At 38.5% G+C, this 22230-nt stretch overlaps 1 protein-coding gene across 3 annotated transcripts in view; it reads left to right on the forward strand.

Annotated features, from left to right (window-relative positions):
- The window catches only part of LOC133385104 (guanine nucleotide-binding protein G(q) subunit alpha), a 173981-nt gene extending 152247 nt beyond the window's left edge, over positions 1 to 21734 (forward strand). For all 3 annotated transcript variants that reach the window (XM_061627465.1, XM_061627446.1, XM_061627455.1), the window contains exons 6-7: positions 18316 to 18469; positions 19626 to 21734. In XM_061627465.1, the coding sequence (XP_061483449.1) occupies positions 18316 to 18469; positions 19626 to 19816 (345 nt within the window). In that variant the 3' untranslated portion in view covers positions 19817 to 21734. The remainder of the gene's footprint in view (positions 1 to 18315; positions 18470 to 19625) is intronic.
- The last annotated feature ends 496 nt before the right edge of the window (positions 21735 to 22230 follow it).

Below are 22230 nucleotides of genomic sequence, written 5' to 3' on the forward strand. Positions count from 1 at the left end.
TCCACTTTTGTGCATATAATAATCTTGCTGCCGTAATCATATACAATATTATTCTTCCATATTTCTTTTCTATTTGTTTATCCATAAAACCCAATAAAAAAAATTCTGGTTTTGACTGAATATTTATCTTTAGAATTTTTTGCATCTTCCTACCTATCTGTGCCCAAAATGATTTTGCCTTTTTACACAACCACCACATATGATAAAATGATCCTTCTTGTTGTTTACATTTCCAACAAACATTAGAAACATTACTATACATTTTTGACAACTTTTCTGGAGTCATGTACCAACGGTACATCATTTTATAAAAATTTTCTTTAAGATTATAACATAGTGTAAATTTCAAACCTTTTTTCCACATATTTTCCCATTGATCCATTTGTATGTTATAACCAAAATTTTTTGCCCACTTTACCATACACTCTTTTACTTGTTCTTCCTCCATATCCATTTTCAATAAGAGTTTATACATTTTCGCAATTATATTTTCATCATTTGTACACAATCCTATTTCAAAATCAGATTTACTTATTTCAAACCCATACATTTTCTTGTCCATTTTATATCTTTCTAACAATTGTAAATAGGCGAACCATTGAAAACTATATCCTTCCTTTGTCAGTTGTTCTCTCTCTTTCATTATATATTCTCCATGTACATTTTCTAATAGTTCTTGATAAGTTAACCATTTCTCTTTTCCAGCCATTTCTCTTCTATAAAACGCTTCTTGGCTTGAGACACATAATGGTATTTTCGAATAAAACCTTGGTTTATATCTATTCCATATTTTCAACAGAGGACGTCTTATAAAATGATTGTTAAAGTCTACATTTACTTTTACTTTGTCATACCATAGATATCCATGCCATCCCCACTTCAAGTTATGACCCTCCAAATCCAATAGTCTTTTATTCCTCAATAAGATCCATTCCTTTATCCAGACTAGACAGCAGGCAGCAAAATAAAGTCTCAGATTTGGTAATCCCAGTCCTCCTCTTTCTTTGGCATCTTGTAGTAGTTTAAATTTAACTCTTGGTTTTTTTCCTTGCCATACAAATTTAGAGATATCTTTTTGCCATTGTTTAAAAGGTAAATCAGAGGATATGACAGGTATTGTTTGAAACAAAAACATCATTCTCGGTAATACATTCATTTTTATCACAGATATTCTACCCATTAATGACAGTTGTAGTTTATCCCATCTTAGCAAGTCTTTCTTAATCTCTGTCCATAATTTTTCATAATTATTATGAAACAACTTTGAATTTTTATTTGTCATAATGATACCTAAATATTTCAACTTTTTCTCTATTGTAAAATCTGTCTTGTCCATTAACACTTTCTGTTCCCTTAAAGTTAAATTTTTCACCAACATCTTTGTTTTTTTATTGTTAATCTTAAATCCTGCTAACGGTCCAAATTCTTTTAATTTGTCCATCAATACATTAATTCCTTCCAAAGGATTTTCTAGTACAATTATCAAATCATCAGCAAATGCTCTCAATTTATATTCTTCTTTTTTTATCTTTAATCCCGAAATTCTTTTATCTTGCCTTATATCTCTAAGCAGCACTTCTAAGACCAGAATAAATAAAAGGGGAGATAAAGGACATCCCTGTCTTGTACCCTTTTATATTTCACATGAATCCGTTAAATCTCCGTTAACAATTATCTGAGCCTTCTGAGATGTATAAATCGATCTAATCCATTTTATAAAATTGTCTCCAAAATCCATTTGCTCCAAAACCTGAAACATAAATTTCCAATTCAAATTATCAAATGCTTTTTCAGCATCTAAAAAAATCAAAGCTGCTTGTTTATCATTTCGTTGTTCTAAATATTCCAAAACATTCAAGACATTCCTGACGTTGTCACGTAATTGTCTTTTAGGTAAAAACCCTGATTGATCTTCCTGAATAAATTGTTGCAATATTATTTTCAATCTTTCTGCCAAGATCATTGTAAAAATTTTATAGTCATTATTCAATAGAGATATTGGTCGATAATTTTTTGTTTTAGTTAAATCTTGCTCCTCTTTAGGTATTAATGTTATATTAGCATTTTTCCAACTATCCGGTATCTTTCCCTCTTGCAGAATAAAATTCATTGTAGACTGTAAAGGTAGTAAGAGTTCTTCCTCCAAACATTTATAATACATTGCAGATAACCCATCTGGTCCTGGTGCCTTTCCTAATTTAATTTTGTTTATAGCTTCAGATATCTCTCTTGACGTAATAGGGCCATTAATAGCTTGTCTCTGAAAGTCTGTAATTTTAGGCAAATTCTGTTTAGATATATACTCTTCTATTTTTTCAGATGGAATTTCCTGACATTTGTACAATGTTGAATAATATTGATGAAAAATCTTTTTAATTTTTACATTATCTGTCAACGTCTCATCTCCTTCTTGTATCTTTAAAATAATATTTTTTTGATGTTCTTTTCTTAATTTATATGCTAACCATTTCCCAGGTTTATTTGCAAATTCAAAAGTCCTTTGTTTAGCAAAATTTAGTTTTCTTTCAATTTCTCTAACTGTCAGCATTGATACTTGCTTCTGTAACATTTTAATTTGATTTACAATAGAAACTTTAGTTGGATTCTTTTTCAATTCTTCCTCTTTTTGTTTTATTTCTTCCAAAATTAATTGCATTTTCTGTTGTTTCTTTTTTTTAAATTCAGAGTTACATTTAAGAAAATATCCCCTCATAAATGCCTTACTTGTATCCCAAACGATATTTTCACTTGTTCCTTTATGTAAATTATGTTCAAAAAACTCTTTTAATTTCTTCTTACATTCTTGTACTACTTTGTCATTCTGTAATAAAGATTCATTTAGTCTCCATCTAAATCCAAGATTTTTCTTTTTTAAAATTAATATCACAGGGTTATGATCCGAAAAAGTTTTTGGTAATATATCCATTTTAAAAGTATCCTTCGCTAAAATTTTAGACATCCAAATCATATCAATCCTCGAGAATGTTTTGTGTCTTTCTGAGAAATAAGTAAATTCCTTTGCATTATCATTTATATATCTCCAGGTATCCACCAATTCTAAATTTTCCATCAGTTCAAAGCAAATCTTCGGTAATTTACCCTGTGTCTCTTTGATATTTTTTTCAGAAAGCCTATCAATTTTTGGTGAGATTACCCCATTCCAATCACCCATAACGCACCAATGGTCATATGAAAACTCTGACAATTTTTCCATAAGTCCTGTGTAAAACCTTGTTTTATCTTCATTGGGGGCATAGATACCCACTATCAAAATGTTTGTACCCTGTAGAGTAATTTCAACCCCCACAAATCTACCACTATCATCCAGTAATACCAATTTAGGAAGCAATTGTGGGTTAATGTAGAGAACAACTCCATTTTTTTTTTTTGGTCCAGCCGAAATAAATTCTTCACCCAAATTTTTACAAATCAAATATTTGGAATCTTTCTTCTTAATATGAGTTTCTTGTAAACAAATTATATCCAATTTTAATTTTTTCAAATAATGAAACACTTTCTCTTCTGCGCCGTATTGGCTCCATTTATATTCCAAGTTAGATATTTGTAATCCATCTTTAAGCATGTATTTTAAAATGTGCCTGATGCTCCTTTTAATCCATCATCTTCCTTCCCTTCCTCTGCATATCTTTGTTGACTTTGTTTCCCAGGAATTATATCCATATCTTTGAGTTTATCTTCATCCATGTCTTTTGAAGCTTTTCTCAAGAAGTCCCTTGCTTTTTGAACAGTATTCAATCTATATTTCTGTTGTCTGAATGTAAAGATCACTCCTTCTGGAACATCCCATCTAAATTGAATTTTGCGTTGCTTAAGTTTCTCTGTAAGGAAAGCATATTCTTTTCTCTTACGTAAAAGTCTAATAGGAATTTCTTTCATCACCAGTATTTCCTTACCATCAATTTTAAAGGTATTTTTAAAGTGTTGCTGTAATACCATATCTCTGGTCGTCTTCTTTATAAAATGAACAAGCACATCTCTTGGAATTTTATTCATTGTTGCATATCTGGAATTAATTCTATACACTTTGTCTATTTCAAATTCCATCCGATCTTCATTCAAATCCAGAAATTTTACTAGAGCATTAACGATTTTATCTCTGATGTCTTCACCTGTTTCCTCAGGAATTGCACGGAATCTCAAACAATGTTCTTTATTTCTCATTTCAGTCACAGCCATATAATCCAGGTTTTTTTCTAATTCCAGATTTAATATATCTGTTCTATTCTCCAAGATTTGTACCTTTTCTTTAGTGTTTTTTGCATCCTCCTTTATTTGCCCAATTGTCCCTTTGATCTCATCCACTTGTGTTTTAATATAGTCTTTTATATCTGTCAGTTCAGTTTTCATTTCCTGTTTTATATCATTAATCCCTTCCATTATTTTTTGAAACATATCTGGGGGTATAGCCCCTTCCTGTGGATCAGTAGAACCTCTTCGCTCCTGGGCCTTAGTTGCTTTTCTAGTTGTCATTTTCAAGAGAAGCCTTTAATTTCTGATATTAATCACTGTTTCAAAACCTAGAGGCAGTCTATTTCTTTTTTTTTTTCCTCCACCAACAAAAGAGTTAATATTCCAGGCCTGTTATTGAAGTCCAGCCAGCACAGCACAGTTCTTATCTACATCCAAGAATGCAAAACAATTCTGGTTCCCAACACCAAACAATTAGTAACATATACGAGCAGCAGATTCGTCCAAAGAGAAATAGTCCAAAGAGAAAAATAGTCCAAAATATAATAATTACCTCTCATCCGTTTTTAAACTTTAAAACTCCAAATTCAGGCCAGCTTTTTGTCGTAAAAAAAGTATATAAGTTGTTTACATTTTCTTTCTTCCTTAATTATATTTAAAAGAGAAAAAGTATGACTCACCCAGGTTTCTCAGTTGCTGATTCGTAAATAAATCCCTTTTATTGCAGTAATTTAAGCCGAATGATAAGATTTAGACAGAAGTAGGCTCGCTGGTTAAGAACGTTTTTTTTTAAGAAGAAAAAAGAACGCTTCGCTTTTTTCCAGTACAGCTTGCGTGGAAATCCTGACTCCGTCTTCAGCCGATCGGCATGCCTTCTTATCTCAGGAATTTCCTGATCAATTCCAGCCGCCGACAGCTCAACGAAGTCTTGTGGAAAATCTGATCGGTTCTCCTATACCTTGGAGAACATTTAAGCCAGTCCAAGATTCCTCTTGGCTGGCTTTTAACCTGAAAAAAGCTTCCTCTGAGGCAGAGCTCCCTCAGAGACAACCACCAGCCAGCACTACTTCCGGGAAGTCCCGATTTTTCAAGTGAATTATTGTGTGTCTATAAAAATAGCGCTGTATTGATAGTGTATGTTGAAGTATCAAGATCCTCACATAATTTACCCTTGTGGCAATTTTTTGTAGTCATTAAATGCATATTGTTGAGCCTCAGCTCCCCCAGAAGGGACAGGAAGGGGGGAGGCATGAGTTTCAGGTGCCTCCGCTGCCAGGAGACACAGAAGACTCGGGATTGTTGAGTCTGAGCGAGACCTTGGAGGGGGGGAAGCGAGCCTGAATTCCAGCCAGTTCCCATGGAAGGTGCGATCTCAGAGGAGGAGAGTGCGCTGCCCCCAGTTGCTGCTGAGGACCTGTTGGGGGAAGCTCCAGCAAAAGTGCCAACTCCTCCCTCACCAAGCAGTTCCCAGGATGCCACCAGTGTGACGCACCCCCCTGACCTCGAATCCGTTACTCAGGAGCAGGTTGTGATGCGTCCTTCCCTGGCTCTCCCTGTCAGGTTTCTACCTGCTCGTGGTTACTGCCTGTCTCTAGACACCACCAGGGACTCCACCAGTCCAGACCGCTCTCTCTTATGATTTCTCTCCCCGCTCTAGCACAGATCTCAACAGATCCCCCTGCTAGGCAACCACCAGTAACGTCCCAATACTAGTATTCCCAGAGACTCTGAATACTGGTATTGTTATTCTCTTCACCGCTGCCACCATTTGTTACAGTTCCCCTTCAGCCTTGGTCATTACCTTACCCTCCCTTCTGGTCTGTGAAACCCCAGCCAAGGATCAGGCCTTTGGTAAACCAAATTAAGTATTTATTACAGATAACAAAGCTAACAAGATTAACAAGATTTCTTCTTAAGGCACATAAGCATATGGTTTTACTCAATACTAATCCGAACTCCACCTCCCTCCTGGTAAACAACTCTCTAAACCCCACCAAGCAATCCACTCTTTCTCTTCTCCCCCCCGATTCCACAGTTCACCACCTCACATTCACCCAGATTTACCTGTCATCCTTTCATTTATACTGTCAGCCATTTTAAACATTCAGCCAATCATCAAGCATTCTTTTGCCCATTCACTCCCCCTCCTCTTTCACTACTTACCATGTATACTCTAAACAACCAGCACTTACCATATATACACTAATATATAGGAACATCACATTTCCCCCCCCCCTTAAACAACGGCAGAGTATTATTCCTGTTCTAGGATTTATACGTCGCGTTAACAAATAAAAGTCTCTATGGGGAAAATGTCTTTCTTTGTTCCTCTGTCTGGTCACGTCACTGCAGTCCCAGCCACTTGCCTGGAAAGTCCATCGGCCAGTACATTGTCCTTGCCTTTGATGAACTGGAAGTCCACTTGATAGTCGTGTAGGGCCCAGGACCACCTCTGCAGCATAGTGTTATGGTTTTTCATAGTCTGCAACCATAACAAGGCCTGATGATCCGTAGTCACTGTGAATCTTCGTCCCCACACGTATGGGCGCAACTTGTTCAGTCCCCACACGACCGCTAGACACTCCTTCTGGACCGACGAATAGTTTTTCTCCCTCGGCGTCAGCTTGCGACTCAGATACGCCACTGGATGTCTGGTGCCTTCTCTCTCCTGCAGCAAGACGACTCCCAGCGCGAGGTCTGATGCATCTGTAGCCACGATGAATGGTTTCTCATAGTCTGGTGCTATTAATATGGGTCCTTGGCACAAGGCTTGCTTCAGTAGATCAAAAGCCTTCTGACATTCATCCGTCCATACCACACGCTCAGAACACTTCTTCTTGGTCAATTCAGGCAAGGGGGTTGCTATTTCCCCAAAATTTCTCACAAACTTCCTATAAAATCCAGCCACACCCAGAAATGCCCTTACTTGTTTTTTGGTTAAGGGGATCGGCCACGCTTGTATTGCCTCCACCTTGCTCCATAAGGGGGTGATTTTCCCACTCCCCACCTTATGTCCTAAATAGATTACTTCCTTTAGTCCAAACTGGCATTTCTTAGCTTTTATTGTGAGGCCTGCTTTTCTTAAGGCCTCCAATACTGTTGTCAGGTGTTGGACATGCTCAGGCACCGACTTGCTAAAAATGGCCACGTCATCGATATAGGCCACTGCAAAATCTGACATGCCTCGCAACACAGTATTGATTAGCCTCTGAAATGAACTTGGTGAGTTCCTTATTCCCATGGGTAAGGTCACAAACTCATATAACCCATCTGGTGTACTGAAGGCAGTTTTGGCTCTGGATTGCTCGTCTAGTTCCATTTGCCAAAATCCTTTACAGAGATCTAGTGTAGAGATAATGGTTGCTGCCCCCAATAACTCTAACATAGAGTCTACCCTAGGCATAGGATACGCATCTGGGATAGTAATTTTATTGATTAGCCGATAATCAATGCAAAACCTTGTCGTTCCATCTTTTTTCGGAACCAGGACAATACTTGAGGCCCAGGGACTGATGGATTCCCTGATCACTCCTAATTCCAGCATATCTTCCACCTCCTTTTTGATCTCATTCAAAACTTTCCCATTCGCACGGTACGGAACAGATCTGATTGGGGCACGATCTCCAGTATCAATGGAATGTATAACTATACTGGTTCGGCCAGGTTTGTTGCTAAAGAGATTCCTATAGGTTTTCAAAACTCTCAGAATCTCTTCTTTTACTTCCTCCTCTACCTCCTCTGACCATTCCACTTGATCTACCCCTCCTTTGTCTTTGCTTTCCTGTACCAAATCTGGAAGTTCAGGCCCACTTCCCTCAGGGAATAAGGTAACTTGCAACACCTGTGCATCCCTGGTATGGTAAGGCTTCAACATATTTACATGAACCACTTTGCTTTTGTTTAATTGGTCTGTGGTGATTACATATGTCACTGTGTCAAGCCTTTCTCTTATGGTATATGGTCCTTCCCAGTTAGCCTGTAATTGGTCATGTTTCCTGGGTATGAACGCCATAACCATATCTCCCACATCATACACATGTTCTCTGGCTGTTCTGTCATACCAGTAACTTTGCTTCTCCTGTGCATGACTCAAATTCTCTTTCACTACTTCCATCATTGATGTTAATTTATTGCGGAATTCCAATACAAAATCTACTACAGATGTTTTGTACTCTCCCAGAGTTCCTTCCCATGAATTTTTAGCAGTTCCAAAGGTCCCCTCACTTTTCTAGTAAACATGAGTTCAAAGGGTGAGAAGCCTGTTGACTCCTGAGGGACTTCTGTGTATGCAAATAAGAAGCATCCCAAACGTTCATCCCAGTCTTGTGGGTGATCTTGAACATAGCTTCTTATCATGCCCTTCAAAACTCCATTGAATCTCTCAGTTAGCCCATTAGTGGCGGGATGGTAAGTAGTGGTCTTTAGATGTTTTAGACTACAACATTTCCACATACATTGCATCACTTCTCCCATGAATACACTGCCTTGATCTGTCAGCACTTCATGAGGGAAACCCAGCCTCATAAAGATTTTTAATAAAGCCTCTGCCACTACAGGGGCTTCTACAGATCTCAGTGCTTCTGCGTCTGGGTACCTGGTGGCAAAATCCACCACCACCACTAGATATTTCTTGCCATGCCTTGTGGGTTTGGAAAAAGGGCCCACCAAATCTATTCCCACTCTATAAAAGGGTTGTCCAATTATAGGAAGGGGCTTTAAGGGTGCCTTGGTCTTTACTCCACTCTTTCCCACCTTTTGGCATATTCCACAAGATAGACAATGTTGTTTTACATCCTTGGAGATATTTGGCCAATAATAATGTGCAGCCAATCTCCTCTTGGTCTTTTTTATTCCCAGATGTCCTGCACATGGGACATCATGGGCTACCTCTAGCAATCTGGTTCTGTATTTGCTAGGTACTATCAATTGCTTCACTGGTTCACATTCATCCTTTCTTTCAGCAGGCATCCACAGTTTATATAAAATCCCATTCTCACACACAACTTGATTCCTCAGTTTGTCAGTGAAAGGAATCTGTTGGGTCAGGGCTTGTTCCTTTACCTGCTTCAAACTGATATCTTTATGCAGCTCTTCCCTGAATTGATCTGCTTCTTCCCCAGAGACCACTTGATACAGTTTGTCTTCTTCAGCAGGCCTGCTAGTGGTTGCTATGGTGACCTGAGGCTGGTTAACAGATTCCACCCTGTTTGTTTCAGCCCCCCTTAATATGGCTTCTTTTTCTCTGCCAATTTGCTGTCTGGTCACTACATAGATCTTTTCTTGGGCGCCCATTACATCCCTTCCCAGTATTACTGGTTCTTGTTGCTGGGCATTAATGCCTACTTTATATCGGCCCTCTCGGCCTCTCCAAGTCATTTCCACCAGGGCCACAGGCAAACTTTCTGGTTGACCCCTCACTCCTTGGATAGTCACAGTTTCCTGAGGTAATATTACCTCAGATTTTATTAAATCTGGCCTCAGTAATGTCTGAGCAGCACCAGTATCAAGCAGTGCCCAATAATTTGCCCCTTGTACTCTCACTTTCTCTCTCAGACTTGAATCAAGGTCTGTTACTTCTGTCCAGTTTATCTGGCAAAACTGAACCTTTTTCGCTGTTTCTAAAGCCTTGGGCTCTGTTTTCACTGCCCTTGTCTGAGCAGGATTACTAATGGGGTTGGCAACCTCACATTGAAAACGTAGGTGCCCTGGTCTACCACATTTGTAGCATAATTTCTCCTCACTTTTAGGGTACACAGATCCACTCTGGGGTGTCCTGTGCCCTTCAAATTTTAATGGAGGACTCACTCGCTGTGGTACCACATCCCTTCTGCCAGCACTATATGGTCTGGGTTTAAACTCTCTTGATGTTTTTCCCACCCAGCCAGTTTTATTGGAGGCGAAGTGATCCGCCATCTCTGCAGCCTCCTGCACAGATGTAGGGGAACGGTCTTTGACCAGGAGCCTTATTTCTGGTGGTAACTGATGGTATAATTGATCCAGTATCATGAGGCTTTTCACCTCTTCCACTGACTGAGCTTTGGCACTACTCATCCGCTTTCCAAATATATCCATCAACTTTGCTCCCAGTTCCACAAAAGACCTCCCTGTCTGTATCTGGCAATTTCTGAAAAGCGTTCTAAAATAATCAGGCCCCAGTCTGAATCTTTTAAACACTGCTTCTTTGAATTCAGCATAGGTGACGGGCTTGTCTGAGGGGAAATATTGGTATACCTCAGCCAATTCCCCTTTAATCAGGTTTGATAAATACTGCATGTATTTATCTTCAGGTAGCCCCCACAACTGAGCTGCTTTTTCAAAGGTGTTGAGGTAAATTTAAGGATCTTGACCAGGCTCATAGACAGCAAAGTCCTTTGGAGTAATTTTTATTTTTGCTCCATCTCTGTCTTTCCTTGTCTCCTCAGAGTGAAATTTCTCTCTATCAAATTTTAACTTTTCTACTTGTAATTCAGCATCCAATGCTCGTTGCTTCTCCCTCTCCTCAAACCCCAATCTCAATCTCTCAGCTTCCAACTCCCGCTGTTTATCTTTTTCCTCAGCCTCCATCCTCAATCTCTCAGCTTCCAACTCTCTCTGCTTGTCTTTTTCCTCAGCCTCCATCCTCAATCTCTCAGCTTCCAACTCTCTGTTTTTCCTTCTCTGCACCTTCCATCCTCAACTTCTCTCTCAAGTACTCTATATAAGCGGGATTGCTTAAATATCCTTCTGGGGTCTCTTCTCTGACAGGTTGTTTTTGCTGGGCAGTTGCAAATCCTATAAGTGCTACCCTCAATTCATCTACCCCTTTACCCTCATGAGGTAAATTAAATGTTATGCACTTCTCCACCAGCTCCTCTCTTTTCATTTTTATGTATTCAGCCATGGTGTTTGAGTTCACTCACTCTTTGCCACACACTCTTTGCCAGTCACTCTCACAAGTAATCTTGTTTTGTTATTTCTGTTTGCCACACCACTGTATCTGGATTCTCTGTTGTTCGTATCCCACCGCTACTGACACCACATGTGATGCGTCCTTCCCTGGCTCTCCCTGTCAGGTTCCTACCTGCTCGTGGTTACTGCCTGTCTCTAGGCACCACCAGGGACTCCACCAGTCCGGACCGCTCTCTCTTATGATTTCTCTCCCCGCTCTAGCACAGATCTCAACAGATCCCCCTGCTAGGCAACCACCAGTAACGTCCCAATACTAGTATTCCCAGAGACTCTGAATACTGGTATTGTTATTCTCTTCACCGCTGCCACCATTTGTTACAGTTCCCCTTCAGCCTTGGTCATTACCTTACCCTCCTTTCTGGTCTGTGAAACCCCAGCCAAGGATCAGGCCTTTGGTAAACCAAATTAAGTATTTATTACAGATAACAAAGCTAACAAGATTAACAAGATTTCTTCTTAAGGCACATAAGCATATGGTTTTACTCAATACTAATCCGAACTCCACCTCCCTCCTGGTAAACAACTCTCTAAACCCCACCAAGCAATCCACTCTTTCTCTTCTCCCCCCCGATTCCACAGTTCACCACCTCACATTCACCCAGATTTACCTGTCATCCTTTCATTTATACTGTCAGCCATTTTAAACATTCAGCCAATCATCAAGCATTCTATTGCCCATTCACTCCCCCTCCTCTTTCACTACTTACCATGTATACTCTAAACAACCAGCACTTACCATATATACACTAATATATAGGAACATCACACAGGTGTCTTCCGATGAGCCGTTAGAGACACGCCCCCCGTCACCTCGCTCGCACTGCCACGAGAAACGGACAGGGCAGAGACAGGACTTGCGAAGGAGTCAGAGATTACGATCGAAAACGTTCCCTACTTAAGCTTGCCGCTTACAGTGGAGAGCTGCTGTGTCAACTTCCTTCATACGCCGCAGAGCATGTCTAGAGTGTAGCTAGGGATTTTAGTGAGTTAGTGCAGGTTTTTCTATGAAGCACAATGCATTTGATGTATCCATTACTTTAATAAAACGAGATTTAATTGCGCCCGCGTCTCAGCCTCGTAGTTCCGGCTCTAGACGGGACACATATACAGTGTGTGTTTATACAGTACTGTATTTGTCAGCTATGGATTTTGCTTTACCTTTTATGGCAATGTATAATTGATCTCTTGGAGCTAATGGGAGACCTGCTTTAAGCAGAAATGTTGACTCTTAAGTTATTTTCACAGCTTGTTGCTTGGCATCATTCACAAAAAGAAAGCATATCAACTTTCTAGTAATTATATTTTCAGACTGTAACTTGAAATTTTCTTTAGAAGAAGGATCACAAAATTATGCAAACTGCCATATTTTGTTTCTGTGGCATGAGATATGAGAGAAACGTCTGCATGATAGAGGAGGCTCAGCCAGATGTTTTAACCTCTTGTGAGCAGTTCTGGAAACTACTGATGGTTTGTCTTCCATATTAAGTGCCCAAGGTGCCATGTCTTAATTTCACATTATTACTCAAAGGTCTAGTTAATCCAGCAGGCTTTCAGTTTTATGCTAGAAATAAACATTTGTTGGAAAGATCCAAGCCTGTTTTGATGGCTGAAGAAAAGGCTTTGTGGAATACAATCAAAAAAAGTGTTTGAATGATATGAAACTTATTTTTGAAGAACCACTTGAAGGATCTATATGTAGATGTGATCCAGCCTTTTGCAGGCACAATGCTAAAGTTAATCAGACTACCCATTGTGAGTGCCAGTGATGCCAAATTGCATATGGTTCTTGTATGTAGTGAGGATATGTAAGAAATAGAGGATATTAGCAATAGATCAAACTGATTTTATTTGTGGGAACAACTAAATCTCTGTGGCAGAAACTAAGGGTTAATTCATACACACATACACACACCACCACAACAAGAACAACACATCTCTTGACATCTCAGCACTCAGTTTAAACATGTGAAGTGTTGCTGTTGAAACTTGTTTCAGTTCTTTCTGTAAGGATGAATCTGTGATAGCTGATTCAAACACAATGACTTCTTATTCCCACAATGCTTAATACTGCAGTCAGTGAGCAATGAACATAGCTTTTTTAACTGGACAATTTCAGTTTTTAAAATTAACAGTAGCTAGATTCTGATTATGCTACAATAATTTTAACTCTGTAAGGTGCTACAAGACTCTGCTTTTATTTTTGCTGCTGCAACAAACTATCATTCTGGAAATTGCTATTTAGATAGATGTAGATGTACTGCCTTCAAGTCAATTCCGACTTATGGCGACCCTATGAATAGGGTTTTCATGAGGCTAAGAGGCAGTGACTGGCCCAAGGTCACCCAGTGAGCTTCATGGCTATGTGGGGATTCGAACCCTGGTCTCCCAGGTCGTAGTCCAACACCTTAACCACTACACCATGTTAATTTTTAAAAAAACTACATTTATGTCTCACCTTACCTCCAGGGAGCTCAAGGTGGCGTACATAGTTCTTCCCCTCTCCAGTTTATCCTCACGACAACCCTGTGAGGCAGGTTAGGCTGAGAGACAGTGGCTGGCCCAAGCTCACCAAGTGAGCGTCATGGTCGAGTGGGGATTTGAAACCTGGTCTCCCAAGTTCCAGTCTGACTATACCACACTGGCAGTGTGCATATCAACAGTTTGCATATAAAAACTAATTACAAAAAAAATGTGGGAAAACTCCAGAAACTAGTGATATGCTGCTTCACACATTCTACACAAGCCGAGATTGGATGCATGAGTGACTCATGAGTTGTCCACTTCCACTTCCAAGTCTCAAGCAATTGGGGAAATATATATTTGCCTAATAATGATGATACACATTTTTCCCACAAGTCAAGAAATGTTATAACCTGCAAAAGTAAATATAATGTAGCATAAGATCATATACTTTGTGACCACAATGCTATTTTATAGACATGCATCACTGGAAAAATCTTACACTTTCTCCATGAGACAGAAAGGAGGTATTTCTGGCAAGGTGGATTGATTTAAATCATTCTTTGAGAGCCACCCACACCACAGGGCAAAGACTTCAATGTGAACCTATAATTGGGCCAGGTGTGTGTTGAAAACAGAGCAGCAAATGAGAGGTAGCTTGTTCTGGACCTTTTTCATAAGCATTGCTGGGGAAAGTCTGGGAGTAGCATTGTCTGTTACATTGCTATGTTTTGCAACCGTGCACAAGCCATACAACATGATGATACTGCAAAGCTGCAGGGCTTTTTACCCCAGGCCCCCACAACATAAGGACATCTTAACTTCTGTGAGTCCCATTGGCCCCTGCCCTGCCCCTGCCACATTATTCACCAAAATTCTTGGTATTTTGTTTAAAGTTTTCATAAAAAGAAGAAACAGTATATTACAGTGATGACACTGAAACTCAACATGTAATTATGACATAATGGGACCTCAACCTGGCCATTCTGAAGTAAATATTTGACATAGTTTTTTATGAAACAGAATAGATGCTAATTTGAGGCTTAAGCAGGCTATACAATGTATCCTTTGGAGACTGGAAGGGAGGGACCTGCTTATTAGCAAGTCCTGTAGTCTAACTTTAAGAGAGTTTAAACCAGTCATCGAAAGGAAGAATCTTTATGTCTGGGCAGCAGAGATAAGACTGGTCAGGCAAGCTTATGACTGGCCAAGTAGCCCCAGTTACAGAGTTTGTTGTAAGGAGAGAAGGAACAGGGAAGGCTTTAAGGAGGGATTTTGTGGCAGAGTAGGTGGTCTGTTTTTGTCAGTGAACAAACTGCAGTCCACTGGAGACAGTTCAAGGAGTGAGTGAGTGATTGCCACCTAAGATTTTTAGGCAAGGTGCCACTGGAGAGTAATTTTCTGTGACAGTTATCACAGGGAAAGGGACAAGTGGTGTATGGTGTGTAGTGTGAGGCCAGGCCCTGAGTGAGTGAGTGAGTAGTGGAGAAGGGCAGCAGCAGGCCAGAACTAGAAGACCTGGGAGGCTGAGTCGAAGGAAGCTCTGCTAGAAGGGATTTGGAATATGAAGGAGGTACTCAGGAGAAGCACATCCCGATCCCTTATCCCCATGTAAGAAATAAAAATGAAGCACATCTGTCATTCCACTTGATCCCAGGGCAAGGAGAAAATTCTCATATGTAGTCTGTGCATGCAATCATTCTCACACATGGCTTGCAGCTTTGTACACACATGTATGAGTCCTTGTAGGGGGTAGCAGCAGGGGCCCCAACATCATACCTGCACCAGGCCCTATAAACCCTCTTGGTGGCCCTGCAGAGCTGACCACAAGGGGGGCCCCAAAAGCACTCCTCGCCAAGGGCATTATTTATCCTAAGGCCGGTCCTAATTATAATGTCCTCCTTTTTTACTTTCCAGTCCATTTCTGTCATAATCCCTTTGCCTAGTGTGGCCGAGCTCCACCCCCACATAAACTCAGAACAACAATCCCATCCAGTCTGTGTTTTTGCACATGTAACTTTAGTCAGAGAAACAGAAACTGAAAGCCCAGAATGTCCAAGAACTCAAGAGTTTGTAATTAGGCTGGGCAGAGTCATTTTCATGAGATGAAAAACTGAAATGAATGGTCATGCTTGATTGATAGGTAACTCAATGTGTGAGTGTGCTAGAGCCATTAATTCATTTTAATAAGACTGTAAGTGTAGAATTGAATGAGAGAGACATTTACTATTTTAGTCATGACTTTTTTAAAAAACCTAAAAATCCTTTTTTTTTTTTAATCACTGATTTTCATCCACCCTGGTTTCTGGAAGTCACTCATCCTTCCTCTCTTGCCAATTTTATAGAAAGCAGTAAGTTGTCCTGTGAACCTGTCTTTGTTGGGTGATATTTAAAAACAAACCAAGCTCATGAGGTTTTTCTACTTAACTGAGGCTAGAATCCAAAGACCCACATTCTGCTACAATTAGAATAGAGATATGATTGTTGGTTGATAGAATTGCACTTTTCACATTTTTCTTTTGTAGAAATTTAGTGGGAAGTTTTGCTAACACTTAGAATCTGATCTAGAGATGTAAAATTCTGGAAAAATCCTGGGATTTTCCCCCCAGAAAAAAACGAACAAAAAAAACTTGGGGGGAAATTAAAAAATATGCAATACTTAATTTTTTACACCTTTTACATATCAACTCACTTTATTACTTTAGGAATTTAAAATGTATCATGTATAACTTGGTTTGCCATTAAATTATCATGTTTGGTATATTAAAAGCACAATTTATTCAAACAATAATAACAAATTTAAATTTACTTTTTAAAAAAAAATTTTTTTTTCCTTACAAATGGAACTATAAGCTGCTGAACAGTAAGGAACCCAGCATCTCTTTCATTTTGCCAAATTATGAGGAGCAAGCAAAAAACAATGAAAACAGGAGAAACCATAAATGTTACAGTAAAAAAAGAAACTATGAATTCTGGACCTTATTATGTCTCCTCTAGTCCTCCATAGTGTCAGGCAGATGTAAAGCACCAATTTCCATAAAAAAAGGGGGGGGGGAACAAAGGGGAGAAAACTAAGACTGGTTGAATACTACATGAAATTGACTCAGTCCTATTTTCTGAACTATCACTATCAGTTTCTGCTTCTTCATATTTGTCTACATATTTATCATGGACTTCAAAAAAAGTGAAGATTTGCACGGATTAAAACAGGCTTCCCTAATCTTTCACATGTCATAATCCAAAATGTTCTAATTTTTAGGAAAAGCAACAGCAAAAAGGCTTTGAGGGGAAAACTGGGGGAGGGGGTTCCCTTAATATTTTCAGAGTTTTTTCTTGGCCTTCACATTTCTAGACCTAGGGCCATACTGAAATTGCAAGAACTCCAATTGGCTAGATATAATTATAAAGAATGTTTTACCTTCATCTGTTCATCTCACTGGAATTACATACGCTCCACAAATACCGTACTGTACCTGATCCCTTGCTTACCGGATACTTTTAAGTCTATATTGTATTGTAGTGAAGAGGTTGTTTGAAGGATAGGCCTACATTTGGTCTAGACAGGCAGTTTGTTCCTTTCAACTTTATGAATCCATGCTATGTAGGCTTATGTGGCTCCCATGTTCTTATTAGAATCCTGAGAGATCGTAGCACTTTTTTGTTTTTACAAAACAATGTTTCAAGCCCTCATTATTGGAATAATACATTTTAAAATGTTTTGCTACAATAATTTGAAAGTGTTCTTCAGTGTCATGTAAGCTGACCATTTTTTATAATGAAAAGGGACTGGCACTGACTATGAAGTATGTGGATTAAGTTGAAAAACTGATGAGGCTATTTGAAAAGGATATGATTTCTCCCTTGTCACTTTAATTCCTCTTCCAGTGTGAACTGAAGTTAACATTAAAACTCTATTGAGAAAAAATCTCCAAGACATGGAGAATTGGAAACATACAGAGGGCTCATCTCTTCCCTTCTCCTTCCCTCCTTCTCACAACTTCCCTTTAAGTTTCCTTTTTATAACTAACTGCAGTTAGTATGCCAGTCTGGATGTGGTAGCAGTGCTTAGTGCTTGCCCTCTAAACCAGGACAAGTGAGTTTCTAATTCTGGTTTGGGGACACAGCAAGAGCACCAAGGATAGATGGTTTGTTCAGACATTATAGCTAAGCAGGCAAATGAACTGGAAGTTGTGTGTAAGAGGAAAGGAGGGAACATGCAAGCACTCAGCTTGTTTCTAGTTGATTAATTATTAATTTATTTATTAAGACGTTTCTATACTGCCCTTCACCGGAAATGGTCACAGGTGGTTTACAACAAGATAAGACACAAATATAAATTTTATAAAATATAAAATACAATACATAATTCAAAACACTGAGAATACTTCTCATAAAATACATAAATAGCATAATTAGCAGCATCATAATCTTAAAATGGCTTAAACTGTTGGCCTCTGAAAGACTAACAAAATAGTTGGGGCAAGACACACTTCAGTGGGGAGGTCATTCCACAGATACAGACCCACCACCAAAAAGGCTCTTCTAAGAATATAACCAGAACTCCATTTTCATATGAATGTGACCAAATATGATATGTTTACTTTACAGATTATGCCCTTAGAACATTTGTTAATGTTAACATGTAGTGTGTGAATTGTATGTATTTTCTGATTTAATTATATATTTTTCCTCTCCCAGAATCGAATGGAGGAAAGCAAAGCACTATTTAGGACAATTATCACATATCCCTGGTTTCAGAACTCTTCAGTCATTCTGTTCTTAAATAAGAAAGATCTTCTAGAGGAGAAAATAATGTACTCCCATCTAGTTGACTATTTCCCAGAGTATGATGGTAAGAGAGTTCCTTGCATAAGATCTTATATTGCAGTTCATCCCATAGCAAGAAAACAACACTGCAGGGCTGGTGGAATATAACAGGCTCAATTATCTATCAGTCATCTTCAGATCTACCAGTGCAAAATTGAAAGCCTTGTTGCATATAAAAAATGTATATTTTTCATAGACAATAAGGCTTTTCAGTTAAATGGTGCATTCTTTTCTTAACTGTCTGTTTGTAATGAAAGATGGTGGTTTGGTAACTAGCAAAACAATCCCTGAAGCACCACTCCTGCACACCTTCCATTCATCTGAGTGAAGGAGCAACATTTATATGAGTGAAGGAAGCTACGGGGCAGTACTGAAAGCTATACTTGTTTCTGTGAATACCGGCAAGGAGAGAATATTAGGAGAGTAGTTTTAAAAACTATTAGGAATAGGAGAGATAGTTTTAAGACTATTAGGAATAGGAGAGATAGTTTTCAAAATCTTTACTATTGTTCCCCGTCTAATGTGATTGATATGCAAAGAGATTGCAAGCATGCTGAAAATTTCTACAGACACAGTAGCGAACAGCTTTTAATTTTTTCTGTCCTCCATTTCCTGTGCTCGTTTCTCCCCCACCCCTGGACATCCACAGTTCTTGGCTCCACTGCCCCCCCCTCCACTTGCTACAGTGCCTTGACATGCACAGACTCTTCCCTCTCTTTCCAAGTGTGGCCAGAATGAGGTTTGTTAGCCAAAAGATTTGCTCTCTAAACAAGATAATAGCCAGCAGGGAAGACAAATACTTCTAAATACTCTCATTCTCTAAAGGATGTTTAGAAGCACTTACCTTCCCCACTAATTCCTGTTCTGTTATCCCACCCATTCCTCTTGTTAGCTTATAGTGCAGTAGGTGATCACACCCCATCCTAGACCCTGGAAAATTCTTGCCTATGAACAATTTTTGCAAACTCCTTCAACATTTTTGAAGAGACCTGACTTGGTGAGGCAAGTATAGGATCACTCATTAGCTGTTGTGTAAAAACGGATGCTTTTTTGCATGTAAACGTTGTTTAAAACCATTTATTTTCCCATTTCTTATCTAGAGATAATAGCTACAGAGATAGTAGCTGTATATTTAGTTTGATAAAGCTGATCTAAACTACTGCTTTTTGTTGTTATAACAGGACCTCAGCGGGATGCACAGGCAGCAAGGGAATTCATTCTGAAGATGTTTGTTGACCTGAATCCAGAGAGTGAAAAAATTATCTACTCCCATTTCACGTGTGCCACAGACACGGAGAATATCCGCTTCGTCTTTGCTGCTGTCAAAGACACTATTCTACAGTTGAACCTGAAGGAGTACAACTTGGTCTAACTGTGCCTCTAAAGTCTCCACCACCGCCCTTGTCCCCCTTCGGGCAATTGAAGATATTCAAGAGGGACTGTATTATCTGTGAAAATGATCTGCATAATACTAATTTATTGCTGGCCTGGACTCTGTGAATGTTCACAGAGTTTATAGTAAATATTATGATTTTATTTAAACTTAATGGAGGAAAAACAAAAAATGCTGAACTACATTCACAGCACATTCCTCTTTTTTTAGTCAAAACCTTGTAACTCAATGTGTGTTGAATTCTCAGTCGTGCACTCACAAAGGATAGGAGCTTGGATTGATTTTTTTTGTTACTGAAGCAAAATCAAGTTGATGTCTCCCCCCCCCAGGTTCTCTGTTGTTATTTTTTTAAATGTACAATAGCCTTTCCCACCAAGTTTCATCATTTTTTAATTTATAGTGATTTGGTCAGGAAAAAGCTGTCACTAGAGTTTAAGCCATCAGTGGTTCTAATTTTACAATAACTACTTCTTTTTAAAGGGATCAAACATATTGAAACTCTAATTTTATTTTGTTTTTCATTTAATTTTTGGCAGAGATGTCAAATACATCTGCTTCTTGGTACTGTCTTTGCACTGAAGGCTTGGAATGTTGTTCAGTGGGAACATTAATTGTAGCAGTGTTATGGAATTTACCTTTAATTGTACCATGGGAACTTGGCAAACTGCACAGAACACAATAACAAACTAGTAAGACACAAAAGCAAATAATGAAATAGGATAGCTTTTTGTTTTTTAATTGCCACATGTCAGTACAGAGTTATACTTCCCCCTCCCTTTTTATTTTCCTAATCATAGATGCCAAACAAATGTCATGGATACTACAATAGTCTGGAAGTATTTTTTAATTAATCAGACCATCTTGATTAACCCATTTTTACTGTCTACAAAAGTGTCACATTGCCAAATTTGGCTTTTTAAAAAATAAAATAAAAATAGTATGTTCAAAATGTAAGATTTAAAATGCCAAGTTAACAGACTGAAAATCTGTCTGTTCCAGACTGCCAAGTGTTGAAGCAGCTAGAGTCCCACTTCTCTTTCCCCCTCTTTCTGTTAGAAAGTATTCCATTCTTAATGCAAAAAAAAAGTGTGAGTGAGAATGCTATTTGGTGCTACATACGTATGGTCTACTAATTCGAAGTCAGTTTTACTCTTGTCTAGATGACATAGGTTTGCACAGTATTTTTCCCTTAAGGCACCTTTAATTGAAAAACACATTGGAAGTAAAGCATCCTTGGCATGGTTGCTTAATTGATAGATTTGGGGATTTCTAAACAGGAGCTTTCCTTAAGAGTTTTATTATGTATGAAATGGTTGAATAAACCATATTGGAAGGCAAAGGCTGCAGCCCTGTGCACATTTACCTGGCAGTATGTCTCATTGAACTCAGTGGGAATTTCATCTGAGTAGACATGTATGGGATTGTAAGTATACCAATTTTTAATATAATGGGGGTGGGGGAGAGAGGAGACTGTGCATGCCTTGATGAATATCTCTTTCACATCTTGTTATTTACAGGGTTCTTTTACACAAAACCTAAAAAATTATTGTTCACCACAAGATGTGGTCAAATTGCAGAATTGTGTATAAGGGGTAGAGAGATCACAGATTTGAAGTTGGACTGATTTTTCTAAAATGCCACGTTGCAGCACTTAAGTAGAAACTATAGCTCTACAGCAGCATTTGTGGCAGAGGGGCAGTGGGAACAGCTTACTACTTTAGTACAAAAGTTTAACTATGGGTGCAATCTACCAAGCATTAATTTCAGTCACACTGATGCAGGATTCCGATTTACAGTTAGAATGAGTGGTACCGCAGCAGTGCTTGGTGGATACTCCACAATAAATACTAATGAGATGTCATTCACCCTTAACCCTTTCCATTAAAATTAATGAAAAGTTGGGCTGCTTTTGTTCCCTCAAAATGAAACATCTTGTAATTTAAAAATGATTGTAGGTATAGTGCAATTATGAATGCTATAATCATTGTACATACATATATATAATATATATATATATATATATATATATATATATATATATATATATATATATATAGCAGCATCCATATTAGCTTTGTAATCATTAATTTTGGCAGATTGAATGTGCTGTATTGATATGTATCTATGTAATTGTAATGTATGTCTTATAGATAATTCACATTTTAAATAATGTTATTTTATTTACTTTTTTAAGAGAGAAGAATGTAAATTTTTGTCAGTTTATTTCTGACTAGGGTTTTTTATTTTTATTTACAAAAAGAATTATTATAGTGCAGAGCGGTACTAGCATCATGCTGTGGAAAATGATTTGCACAACCCTAAATAGAAGTGGACTGAAAACACACACACACACACACACAGCCATTCTCGTTTCTATACAAGTTTTCAAAGAG

The sequence above is a fragment of the Rhineura floridana genome, chromosome 1 (assembly GCF_030035675.1).
Source record: "Rhineura floridana isolate rRhiFlo1 chromosome 1, rRhiFlo1.hap2, whole genome shotgun sequence".
In the NCBI taxonomy this organism is placed as follows: Eukaryota; Metazoa; Chordata; class Lepidosauria; order Squamata; family Rhineuridae; genus Rhineura; species Rhineura floridana.